The sequence below is a fragment of the Onychomys torridus genome, chromosome 5 (assembly GCF_903995425.1).
Source record: "Onychomys torridus chromosome 5, mOncTor1.1, whole genome shotgun sequence".
NCBI lineage: Eukaryota > Metazoa > Chordata > Mammalia > Rodentia > Cricetidae > Onychomys > Onychomys torridus.
In genome coordinates this window covers 13918396-13932121 of record NC_050447.1, presented here as the reverse complement: position 1 = coordinate 13932121, position 13726 = coordinate 13918396, and the positions used below count along the sequence as shown (strand labels likewise).

Sequence of the window (13726 nt, the reverse complement as noted above, 5' to 3'; positions counted from 1 at the left end):
AGGCAGTTTTCTACGGTGAGAGCAGAAGGGAATTATCTAAACTGTGCCCTATCTACCAAACACGTGATCTTTGTTGTCACTGCTATTTCCACTTTACTAAAAAGTCCACTATTCATATTGGAATTCACAACCCTCCAAGTCTTTTCTATAATGACGCTAGTTCAGTTTTGCCCATGCTGAGGAAATATAGGGATCTCCTCTCCCCTCCTCAATCCTTTTCTATGAAATCTATGCTTAAAACTACCTATTCAGAGTGCCTGTCCGCCCCTGCCATTGGACCATGGAGACCGTGGCCCAGTAGAGACCTTAGTTCGAGACTTGCAGGGGCAGTGCACATGGAGGCGGTGCTGACCGAGCTGCTGTCTGTGGAGGATCTGAAGAATTTTGAAAGGAAATTTCAGTCTGAGCAGGCAGCAGGCTCTGTTTCCAAAAGCACAGTTTGAGTATGCCTGGTGCCTGGTTCGAAGCAAATAACAATGACAACATCCATAAAGGCATCTTGCTCCTGGAGAAGCTGTTGCCCAAAGGGAACAAAGAGGAACAGCGAGATTATGTCTTCTACCTGGCAGTGGGCAACTATCGTCTCAAGGAATATGAAAAAGCTTTAAAGTATGTGTGAGGATTGCTGCATACTGAGCCCCACAACAACCAGGCCAAGGAGCTGGAACATCTCATTGACAAGGCCATGAAGAAAGATGGGCTAGTAGGCATGGCCATTGTTGGTGGCATGGTCCTGAGTGTGGCAGGAGTAGCTGGACTCATTGGACTACCTGTCTCCAAGTTCAAATCCTGAAGATAGCCTCACCCGCTCTCTGCCCTGGCATACCTGGGAGCCTGGGACACTGGAAGAGGGTCCTGTCCATCCTCATCATGGCCTTCCCTTGTCTTCCCCAAACCTTGTCATCCACCTCTACAGCCTCCTCCGTGACCTTCAACCTCCCATCCCTGACACCTGTTGTTTAGTCCTAAGTCATGCTTTGCAATGAGTATAAATAAAATTGGGCTGTGGCTTGGGGGGAAAAAAAACTACCTATTCAGAGAGCAATACCTCCATGAGGGTATAGGTGTTTTCCAGCAATAAAAAGCTTCCCTGAGTATTATTTTGCTATGTTCCTTTTACAACTAAGAAGGTTCCAATATCTCAATGTGCAAAATGAGTAACTGAGATTCAAAACTGGGAAAATAAAGTGGATACCCATAGTTACAAAGATATTTGCTAGCAATGGAGTTCCTGGCTTAGGTCCTATGACAGCTGTCACTCTATCTCACCACAATGGATGATATGAATTTCTACTATCAGGGATTATAAAAATGAATACTTATTAGTGTTGTTGGTTGTTTTTTACTCTTTTGGGGGGTTCACCACCCAGCTCCCAAATAAACTATACATAGAACCTTATTCTTATTTATAAATGCCTGGCCTTACCTTGGCTTGTTTCTTGCTAGCTTTCCTTAACTTAAATTATCCCATTTACCTTTTGCTTCTGGGCTTTTATCTTTTTTTTTGTTCCTGTATACCTTACTCTGTGGCTTGCTGTGTAGCTGGGTGGCTGGTCCCTGGAGTCCTTCTCCTTCTCTGGCTACTTTTTTTTCCCCTCCCAGATTTCTCTTTCTATTTATTCTCTCTGCCTGCTAGCCCCGCCTATCCTTTTTTCCTGCCTTGCTCTTGGCTGTTCAGTTATTTATTAGACTATCAGGTGTTTTAGACACAGGCAAAGTAACACAACTTCACAGAGTTAAACAAATGCAACATCAGCAGAAGTAACACACCTTAAAATAATATTCCCTAACATATTAGCATAGTGTCCTGGGTAGTTTTATGTCAACTTGATAAAAGCTAGAATCATCTGAAAGGAGGGAACCTCAGTTGAGAAAATGCCTCCATATGATCAGGGTGTGGGCAAGCCTGTATAACATTTTTTTAAATTAGTGATTGATATGGGAGGGCCCAGCCCATTGTGGGTGGTGCCACATCTGGGCTGGCAGTCTTGGGTTCTATAAAAGACAGGCTGACCAAACTATGTTGAACAAACCAGTAAGCAGCTCTCCTCCATTACTTCTGCATCAGCTCCTGCCTCCAGGTTCCTTCCCTATTTGAGTTCCTGCCCTGACTTCCTTTGATGATGAACAGTAATATTGGAAATGTAAGCCAAATAAACCCTTTCCTTCCCAAGTTGCTTTGGTCATGGTGTTTCATCATAGCAATAGTAACCCTAACTTGGACAGGTAGCTTCTGACTAGGTAAGATACAGAAAACACAGCTTTAATGACACAGTGAAGACAGTTACACATCTCTGGGGAACATGATTTTACTTTTGTCTTAGTGGCACACTCTTAGCTTTGTTGCCAGTGATGATTTCTTGAAAAATTTATTATTATTAATAACTAGTTAGAAACAAGGCAGGATTCTATTAGAACAATCCCAAGTTGTATAAACTAGAAAAGATATCTGTTGCTACAGGATAGTTTATTGTCATCTTCTCCTAAAACATTATTTCCAAATGTGAGACATCCAACTTGCAAACAGACCTTTCGTAGGAAAGCAGATAAAGACTCCCAAGATTAGAAGATTTAAGTGGACTCTTCAGTACACACCTGTTAATATAAAACATTAAATCTAATTTTTTCATTATTATCAGATAGTACTTCTTGGTGTCTAAGAATATTGATAGGTACAAATAGGAATGACATATGGGCAATGGATCCTTCCAGCTGTGGATTTGTATTTGTTGAAGTCTGTATACTTTGTTATATAAATCTCAAAGAAACTAATTTAGGGCCCCATAGATGAGCAAGAAAGCCAACTAATGAACAGGGGTTAAGGGATTAGCACTCTGAAGAAAGGCATCCATGGACCCTGAACAAAGTTAAGTTTTTTGTTTTACTCTTTTGCTCTTTGGCTCTTTGTTCTTTGGGGGCCCGCAGTCCCCTCCCCAAAAATCATACAAAGGCTTATTCTTTCTTATGAATGCCTGGCCTTAGCTGGGCTTATTTCTAGCCAACTTTCCTTAACTTATATTTACCTTTTGCCTCTGGGCTTTCACATTTCTCTATTTCTACATATCTTTTCTTTCCTTCTCACTACGTGTCTGGCTGTGTAGCTGGATGACTGGTCCCTGATATCCTCCTCTCCTTCTCCTCTTCTCTTTCCTTGATCCTATATCTCCCCCTCCTGCCTGCCAGCCCCATCTATCCTTTCTTCTGCCTTGCCGTTCAGCTCTTTATTAAACCAATCAGGTGTTTTAGTCAGGCAAAATAACACAGCTTCACAGAGTTAAACAAATTTAACATAAAAGAATGCAACACATCTTTTCATCACTAAACAAATATTCAAGAGCATAAACAAATGTAACATATCTTCAACTAATATTCCACAACAGTCAGGTAGTGAGATGGCTCAGGGGTAAGGGTGCCTGCTGCCAAGCCTTGTAGAAGTGCATTAAATTCCAGGGATCTATAAGGTGGAAGGTGAGAAATGACTCTCCAAGCTGTTTGATCTCCACAGGTGCTGCACGGAGTACGTGTTCATCCCCAGTCTCTCTCTCTCTCTCTCTCTCTCTCTCTCTCTCTCTCTCTCTCTCTCTCACTCACACACACACACACACACACACAAGCTTTTAAAATGTGAGGCTAAAGAATGAATGACATTGTGAAAATGGTATTAAATGATTGCCTATTTTCACTAATGAGACAGGTAATCACACAGGGGCCACTATTATACAATTCAGCTAAGCAAAGAAATATAAGCTGTCCTTAGGTGACATGGAAGCCAAGTTCCGCATTCCTTTTTAAAAGCCTCCTATGCAGTAACATGCCTATATACTAAACATCAAAGAAGAGACTGTGCTACATAGAGAAGCCAGCAAACAGATGGTAAGAAACATGGGAAAGCAAAGTCCTTGGGTCCTGGGGCTGGTCACCAGGAGACTGTAAAGGAAATCAGGCAGGAGCAGAGCCCTCCATTCTCCTCTGGGCATTACTAGCATCCAGAAAAGGAGGTAACTGGGAAGGACAGATCTGTGTGAAGAAGCAAGTGAACACTAGATAGCTCAGTGTTCATACTATTAAAGCACAAAGTGTGTTGAAAGCCATGATAGAGAAAAGACTCCAGCATCTACTCTGAGGAATATAGTACAATCTTTCTGAATGTAAACTTCTCAAGTAACAAACAATATTTCTGATATAGCTATGGCATAGTGAGTTCTTACAATGCAGAATCTCTGTGAAGGCTTTTACAGACACATTCTAATCTAAATGATTGGACTGGGTATGGCTTAGTGGTATAGTGCTTTCCTTAGCATGCTAAGACCCCAGATTCAATTCCCCCAGCAATGTAAGCAAACAAACCAACAGCACTGCCAGTTAATTTTAAATCACCTAAACAAAGGCACATATGAATGCTAAGACTGCACATCACTTGTCCTATTACTTAGTTTTAGGCAAGGAGAATTTAGTTATTGTTATCTGCAGTTATTTATGAGAAAGCAATTAGTAATCCTCAAAAACCTTGCCAGAATAAAACCTAAAATATGACTAACTCTACTTTTTAAAAGATTTTCTTTTTAACTTACAAGTACATGTGTGTATTTGTGTGTATGTGGGGAGGGGTATGTGCACATGTTAGGTGTATGCCAGTGCCTGTAGTAGCCAAAGAGGACATTAGATCCCCTCAAGCTGGAGTTACAGGTAGTTGTGAGTGACCCAACCTGGTGCTGCATAAGAACTGGTAAGCCACCAATCAGTAACTAAGAAAATGCTCTATAGCATGCTCTTATATAGAGGCATTTTCTCAATTGAGGTTCCCTCCTTTCAGAGGACTCTAGCTTGTTTCAAGTTGACATAAAACTAGCCAGTACAACTGACCTCTTGTCAACTGACACACAAATATATCACTGTTAAGCCATAGCCTTTTGTTCATCCCCAAGATTACACATTAACAACAAAATCACAATATAGAACATTTTACAAACTTTAGAAGTCCCAGTCTTTACAAATTCAAACACTTTAAAATTAAGTCCCTTTAAAAATCCAAAGTTTTGGGTTGGGGATTTAGCTCAGTGGTAGAGCACTCACCTAGCAAACACAAGGCCCTGGGTTTGATCCTCAGCTCAAAAACAAACGAACAAACAAACAAACAAAAAAATCCAAAGTTTCTTTTAATACCTAAATTCTCTTTAAAAATTAGTCGTTTGACTGTGGGCTCCTGTAAAATCAAATATAAGTTAAATACATTCTTACTTCAAGAGGGAAGAACCAGGGCAGTCACAATTTGAACAAAGCAACACTAATCTCCAAAGGTATAAATAGCACAATGTCTAATTATCTAGGATTCACTCGTGATCTTCCAGGCTCCTCAGGAGCCTGAGTCACTTCTCAAGCACTGCCCTCTGCAGCACACACAGCTAGTCTTGTATGTTTCCAATGGTTCCATACTACTGTTGCTGCTGTTCTTGGTGGTCACCCCATGGTACTGGCATCTCCAAAATGCTGGGGTCTCTTGTCCATCTGGGTCCACTTTCACCAATAGCTTCTCCTGGGCTCTCTTCAGGTACTCCAACCCTGCCACACAGTGCCAAGTCTTAGCTGCTCTCTATGAACCCTTCATGCCTTCAAAACTAGTAATACCTGGCTGACACTTAAACTACCAAGTTCAGTTGCCAGACCAAGGTAAAACCTTGGTCACCTCTGGAACACAGCTTATATGTTCTGACTCTAAGGAAGCACTTCCTAGAAGATTTCACCTTAATGATGCTAGCCTCTTCCTTATCACAACTGACTCTTCAGCCCCAGCTGGCCAGCATCCATTGTCCCAGAAAAGCAAAGGTTTTAGTTTAATGGTTCTGGTCTCTTGTTAATTGCATCCAGTTCCTCAGCTGCAGCTAAGCAGAAATCACAGATTCTTTACACAGAAGGCCTGGTAGAGTTTTGCTTTCCTCTGAAACTTCATAAGCCAGATCTCCACTATCTGCAATGCTCTCAACATTCTAATCTTCCAAATTCCCACAGAAAAGTTTACCAAACTTTGAACACTCAATGCCCTTTCTAGCCCCAAGTTCCAAAGTCCTTCCACATGAAACACCATGGCCAAAAGCAACTTGGGGAGGAAAGGGTTTATTTACTTACACTTCTATATACCAGTTTATCATCAAAAGCAGTTAGGGCAGGAACTCAAGCAGGGCAGGGACCTGAATCAGGAGCTGATTCAGAGGCCATGGAGGGGTGCTACTTATTGGCTTGCTCCCTGTGACTTGCTCATCCTGCTTTCTTACAGAACCCAGGACCACCATCCCCAGGGTGGTACCACCTACAATGGTCTGGGCTCTCCCACATCAATTATTAAATAAGAAGGCTCTACAAGTTTGCCTACAACCTGATTTTATAGAGGCATTTTCTCAATTGCAGTTCTCTCCTCCCAGATGGTACGGTGGTTTGAAAGAAAATGACCCCCAAAAGAGTGGCAATAGTAGGAGGTGTGGCCTTGCTGGAGAAGTATGATCTTGTTGGAGGAAGTGTGTCACTGTGGAGTCGGGCTTGGAGGTCTTGTATATGCTCAAGATACTGCCCAGTGCCTCAGACCACTTCCTGTTGCCTGTGCCTCACCTCCTTCTCCAGCATGATTGCCTGCACACCACCATGATGACAACAGACTAAACCTCTGAAATTGTAAGCCAACCCAATTAAATGTTTTTCCTTTATAAGGGTTGCTGTGGTCATGATGTCCCTTCACAGCAAGAGAAACCCTAACTAAGACAGAAGTCTATAGCTTGTGTCAAAGTGACATAAAACTATCCAACACAGATTAGAAATAAATCAAGCTAGACCTGGTAGCACAGGCATATGATCCTGACTACTTGAAGGGCCAGGAGGATCACCAGTTCAATACTTGATTGAGCTACAGAAGAGTTCAAAAGCCTGTAGGTGAAGTTTTTCCTGGGGACTACCGATCAACTCTGTTCTGCCAGCTGCTCTCAAATAACCACACAGAGACTTAATATTAATTATAAATGCTCAGCCAGTAGCCTAGGCTCGTTTTTAGCTTGCTCTTATAACTTAAATTAACCCATTTCTATTCATCTATGTGCTGCCTTAGGCTTGTTTACCTTACTACACACTTCCCTTCCTGCTCACTGAGTCTCATGGCATTTCCTTCTAACTCCCGAGACTCTACCCTTCTTCCCAGCATTCTCTCTCCCCCAAAAATCCTGCCTCCATCTCAGCCGATCGGATTTTATTAACAATGAGAGAGAAACACATCTTCACAGAGTATAGGTTTATTCTACAGCAAAAGCCAGGACAGAGTACTTCGTGAGACTCAGTACCAAAAAGAAAGTAAAAAAAAAGGGCTGAGGATATAGCTTAATGGTACTTACTTAGCAAGCAGGAGAACCAAAGGTTCAATCCCTAAAGCACTCCACCCAGAAGAAATAAAACAACGAAAAAAATCTAATCATGAGAACTTCTGCCTCAGCTAAGTGGTTGAACACAGAATGTAAAATTATATGGGAAAAATAAGCAGAAGTTTAAGGAATGAAGTAATATGTTGAGAAATTAGTGTCAAATATAAATATTTGAATAAAGTATTGAAACTTCAGGGTCCAACCCTATTTAGGCAACAGCCAAAACAGATCAAATGAAGACAAAATATTTTCATGATGATACAATGTTAACTACCATTATTTAGTTGTTGTGGATTAACAAATGTTAATGTCATGTTTTACTGTTTGCTTTGCTTTTAGGGAGCTATCAGTCTCCTTTGTCAAAGTAATGTAGTCCCATTTAAGTAAAAATAAGGCATTCTAACCCTTATCAAAATCCATTCAGAGTCAGGAGCCCATAATTTGAAAATAAAGAGGGGAAGGAGGCTCTCCAAACTGGAGAAATGCCTTCAGTACAATATATAGAGCATGAACTTGAGAGAAGAACTTGAAGATAACATCTGCTAAGACATACTATTTATACGATAGTACTGTCCAATGAAAATATGAGCCACATCTGTGATTTTAGTATCCACAAATAAAGTAATAACAGGTGAAATGGCCAAAATATTAGCATTCCAACATTTACTCTTTGTAACATTAATCAACATCTTTCATGCTTTCTCAAAGTTTAGTGTGCACTGCACATTTACGACACATTTAGTGTGACCAACTGCCCTAAGCTGCCTGAGGCTGAGAGCCTTTCTGGGACACAGCCACTCTAGTGCTAAAACTCATGTTAGACCAGCTACACTTCAAGTGCTCTAGATCCATAATCACTGTACAGTACAGTCCAGGGAAGCAAAGCCATCCATCAAGCATGGTGCAAAGCAGTCTACACAAACAGACCTTCCTATCACACCTATGAGATAGATGCAGTTTCAAAGACGCAGAGGAAGAGTCAAACAACGGTGAAATCTATCACCAAGTCTCAACTAGGGCCAGTGCACAGGGCAATTCTGTAACATTACAATCATGTAATCCTGTAACAAGCCCGGGGGCCTAGGATAAAAATGCTAGGAAGGAGCAAAGGGGAGATGAAAGGCTAGAAAGGTTGAAGGGGGAGACACCCAAGGAAAATGCGGGCAGGAAAGGCCCTTCAAAGAAGAGGCCACTGGGGGTGGAGTAAATAAAGTGTAAAGCAAAACTGCACAGAAAGTTAACTGCGCAGTTTAGGCATGGCAGTAAAAAAAAGAAATCTCTAGGCTTATAGTGTTTCAACTGGAGAACATGACAGGTGGCCGGTTAAAAGGAAAGAAAGGGCACAGGGTGAAAGGTGGATGGGGGAAGGGAGCAACACCCAGGGAGAAGGGAGGGGCCTGGGAAGTAAACATCACTGGCCTATGGCGCTGAAGGAGGCCGGCCGGGTAGGACCAGGATTCGAATCAGATTATCAACAGCAGAGTTTCTACCCATGTCAGGTATTGCTCCTTGAGTTATCTAGCTCACTAACGGTCCCCGGCTAAAAGCATCACTTTTCACGAGAGGAGACTGAGACACAAACCATGCACGCAGGCCTCCAGGGCGCGGGTGGGGAGGCCTCCGGGTGCCCGGCGTACCTGTGCAAAGGCGGCAGGTCCTGCACGTCGCTGGCCGGGTCGGGCGTGTTGGGGATGACTCCTAGGATGGTGCTCTGCAACGACGTACCCTTGAGCAGGCGGCTCCGCACCAGCTGCAAGTTGCGGGCCGTGTCCACACTCGTGCGCATGGTGGAGCCGGGCAGCAACACACCTTCGTGGGTCAACAGCAGTGGAAGGCGGCTGGGGATCTGGATGGGGCTCACGGACGACATGGCGACCGCTGTTAGCACCAGGACTGTCAGGAGGGCTCTAAGCGTCTTGAGCCTAGGCCACTGGAGCGCACCACAGACAGCGCACTACGGCCCGCCCGCCCGCCTGAGTGCCGACGCTTCCGGCCCCGCCCCCCGCCCCTTCCCCAGGCCCCTAGGCTCAAGCCCCGCAGCTTCGGCCCCGCCCCCAGACCCATGTGCCGCCGCTTCCGGCCCCGCCCACAACCCTGCCAGAGGCCTGAGCGACTAGGCTTCCGTATGGCCCGCCCCCAGGCCTAAGCGTAGGGCTTCTGGCCCCGCCCCCAGACCTGGGTCCCTCAATTTCTGGCCGCACCCCTAGGCTGGTCCCTACACCGGAACGCCTCCGCTTCCGGCTAGCGGACTGCCGCTGCGTTCTGCAGAGTACCCGTGTCAGGTGTTGCTCGGTGAGTTATCTAGCTCACTAACGGTCATTGGTTAAAAGCGTCACTCCCACTTTTCACAGGAGGGGACTGAGACACAACCATGCACGCAGGCCGTGATGTGGTGCCAGAATTTGAATTCGGTATGCAATCAGCGCGAACTGTGCCTACATTTAGATTCAAAAGGAGTGTTGAGAAGGAGCGTATGTGAACGGTGTATACCAGAAGTATTTTTTAACCTGTTAAATAGATGTTAGATTTTAACAAGTTTCATACACCTTTCACCCGGTTTTCCCTGTTGTATTACACAATCCGGGTTCATTATCAAAACCAGGAAGTTAGTATTACCATTACCTAATCCAGAGACTTTACCTCAGCCTTCTGGCTTTTACTATTGTCCTTAATTTTTCACTTTGCCTATCTCTGAGATCTCCTAAGTCTGTAACATTGTTTCCATTTTGCTTTATCTTATTAGTATTTTAAACAGATACTTTGAAAATATAGAGATGGCTCTTTATTTTAAAATCATGTCACATGATACAGTGAGCCTGAAGCTTCACAGAAATCCAATATTATTGTCATTTGTAAATGAGGTAAATTCCAAAGAGGCCAACTAGTCACTCTTTTTTTTTCTAGAGACAGGGTTTCTCTGTGTAGTTTTGGTGCCTGGCCTGGATCTCGCTCTGTAGACCAGGCTGGCCTCGGACTCACAGAGATCCACCTGGCACTGCCTCCCGAGTGCTGAGATTAAAGGCATGCGCCACCACCGCCCGGCCTAGTCACTCTTAATAACACAGTTCAGTGAAGGTTGAAGTTGGTTTCTTTTAAGCAGCCTTGCAGATTGACTGACATACTGTAGATATTAACAGCATAGGATTTGATAACATTTGGCATATGTATAGACTAATGGAGCCATCACCTTGATAAAGATAGAAACATACAGATCATCTCCTGAATTTCCATTATCTTTTCCACTTGAGCCGCACCCTGGCTCCTGACACCTTGTAGTTATGGTATTGTAAAACATTTTTGTATATTCTTATATATGAATTCTTTTTTCAAAAACCATAACTTCTTTATTGATTCTTTGGGAATTTCACATCATGCACCCTAATTCCATTCACCTCCCTGTCCCCCATATCCTCCCCTCACCCATGCAGCGCTCCACAATGAAAATTAGGAAAAAAAAAAAAGTCAAACTAAACCAAACCAACCAAACAAAAAAACTTTTTTGCTCCTCCATCTTTCCTGCCTCTCCAACACCTCTTCATTTGTCCTGATGGCATTGAGAGCTACACTGTGTCACACAGTCTACCCTTTTGTCCAATTAGCTTTACTAGCAAATGTTCACTGTAATGAGTCATTGGTCTGGGTCAAGGCCTCTGGTTTCTGGTACACCATCGTCATTGAATCTTCATTGAAACTCCTCTGGCATGTTCCAAGGCTGCCCCAAGTCATGGAAATCCTTTAGGTATCGTTCCATAGGACAAGTCCCTTTAAGAGCTCCAGCAGGTCCTAGATGGGGTAGATGTTCGGGTGAGCCTGTGTGGTAGTTGAGCTGGTCAGTGCAGGCCACTGGGGCTGCCCCCGTCAGGTGACTGGTGGAGCCAGCTCACCTATGCCATCAGCGTCAGTTCTCCCTCACCTGTGATGAGGGGTGGGGCCATCTATCCCGAGTATGTGTGTGGTGGGCAGCTCTCCTGTCAGGGTTGGGGCCAGCTGTCTTGCTACAGTGTTCAGGGAAAGGCAGGGACAGCTTTCCCTGGGCCAACAAAGGGTAGGGCCAGCTCAGCATGGCCCTCTGATTTCATCTCCCAGGGTTCCTATGGCTTCCTGAGGTAACACAGGCCACAGACATCAACACAGACCCCAGCTGCAACTGGACCTCAGACCCAGACATGGCCCTTGGCAGCAGCTCCAGCCTAGACAACATCCTGGCTCCAGGTAGAAGCACTGGCCACTCAGATCAGGAGGCTCTGGTGGTGGCATGGCCCCTGGACCCCAACAAGGCCACAGGTTGAAGCCTGGACTTCAACACAGACGCCAGCTGTGGTAGGACCACAGACCCAGACATGGTTCTCAGCAGCAGCCAGGTCTGGATGTCACTATTGCCCCAGGTGGTAGTGCAGGCCACTCAAGATTGGCACAGCCCCAGTGGTAGTGCAGCTCTCAGACACTAACATGGCCCCAGACATGGCCCAGACTAACATGGGCATCCTCATGGCCTTCGATGATAACAGGAGCCTCGAACATCAACCCAGACCCTGGCTACAGTAGAGTTATGGACCTAGACATGGCCTTCAACTGCAGCTCTGGCCCGGACATCACCATGGCATTAAGTAGATACTTTTTAAAGGGCATTGAATTATTTTGTAGAAGGTCTCAATTTGGGTGTTAGATTCTAGGCTTAGTCACCGAGGTCAAGGAAGGATAAACTGGTAGCTGGTGATCTAGATTGGACTTGATGGACACACAGATCCTGGAGCGTGCCTCTGGGTATGCATTGTGTAGTATATCTTGAGATAGACTCTGAGAGTGATTGGAAGACAGAATTTGCATGGCCCGGGTCCATAAGAGCTTACCTTTTCATTAAGAGTCTCTCCTAGATAGTAGAGGGCCCATACTCTCTGAGACTTCTGGTCATCTTTTTAAAAATAGTACTGGGACTGGACCAACGGCTTTACACATGCTAGGTATTTTAATGAGGAATCTCTGTGACCATCTTAAAATCCTAGGACCTATTTTAAAAACACTTGTTTAATGCTTTCTACTGTGCACACATATCCTAAAAGCAACAAACATGTAAGTGTTTTCTTGGCATACTAATTGCTGGACTTATTTTATGATTAATTATTGGTGAAATTATTAAGGACACTCCACGTAGTTAAAAGGGAGGTTTATTTTGTGGGGTAACTTACAGGTGAAAGGATAGGTAGGTTGTAGGGTCTGAGAAAGGTATGGTGCAGTCTGGTGGTGTTCTCTGGAGAACTCTGCTCTGTCTACCTCCAGCGTCCAGAGTCCAGGCACCAAGAGAGACCTCTCCTCTCTATCCTGGGTCTTCAGCGTCCTCTCTCAGCCCTGACTTGTAGGCATGACCATTACCGAAGCCTCAATGGGGGTTGGAACTTCCAGGTCAAAGCTGGAATGGCTACCCACTACAATTAGTACATTAATTATATTTATTTTTATTATGTATTTATTTATTTTGGTTTTTCAAGACAGAGTTTCTCTGTGTAACAGCCCTAGCTGTCCTGTAATTCACTCTGTAGACCAACCTGGCCTTGAACTCACAGAGATCTGCCTACCTCTGCCCCCTGAGTGCTGAGACTAAAGGCATGTGCCACCATGCCCGGCTTTATTAGTTTCTTGGTTTTTTGAGACCCTTCTCCTAAGAAAAACCCCAATAGAATAAATAAAAAGACTCCAAACCAAATTGCCTAAAAATTAGGGTTTCAGTTGGCTGAAAGATTCTAAAGAAACAGTGGCTGGGGTGGGTGAGGGAGGAAACATGTCAGAGGCCTCTGTGCCTCAGCAAGTACCCTAAGTGGAAGGAAAAACCATCTAGAAATCCAGACCCACTTGAAGGAGTAAACAGCGGTGCCATGGTTACCTTTTTAGAGCTTTATTGGGAGAGAGACAGACAGACAGACAGACAGAGAGAGAGAGAGAGAGAGCTGTAGAGACAGAGCATGCGCAGAGAGAGTACACAGAGAGGAAATACATGGGAATGCATGTCTGCTTTTTTGGCTGGGATGCAGTTGCAAGCTGATGATGTAATAAAGGACAGAATCCTTATACCACTGTCCCAGGCCCCGGGCATGCATGCCATGGAGAACAAGGTAAAGTATTTCACAGCTTTACTGTGGAAAGAGTCAGTGACAACATCTTAAATAAGGTGAAAGGGGGTTCTATGTGTGAGATTTCATTCCCCATTTCATTATAAAGAAAAAGAAGAGACTGGTAGTTTGAAGTAAAGAAGAAAACAGATTTTCACTTAATGAGGAAAACACCTAGAAACGACAGACAGCCCCCCAAAAAGGGCCAAGTCAAGTTGCAAGCAG

At 44.2% G+C, this 13726-nt stretch overlaps 1 protein-coding gene and 1 pseudogene across 2 annotated transcripts in view; one reads left to right on the top strand and one right to left on the bottom strand.

Annotated features, from left to right (window-relative positions):
• The window catches only part of Lonp2 (lon peptidase 2, peroxisomal), a 117518-nt gene extending 108119 nt beyond the window's left edge, over positions 1-9399 (bottom strand). Inside the window, exon 1 of one of the 2 annotated variants that reach the window (XM_036187620.1) lies at positions 9035-9399. In XM_036187620.1, the coding sequence (XP_036043513.1) occupies positions 9035-9267 (233 nt within the window). In that variant the 5' untranslated portion in view covers positions 9268-9399. The remainder of the gene's footprint in view (positions 1-9034) is intronic. The other variant, XM_036187621.1, reaches the window with a different exon arrangement.
• Positions 336-808, top strand: LOC118583879 (annotated as a pseudogene).
• Positions 9400-13726: the final 4327 nt, after the last annotated feature.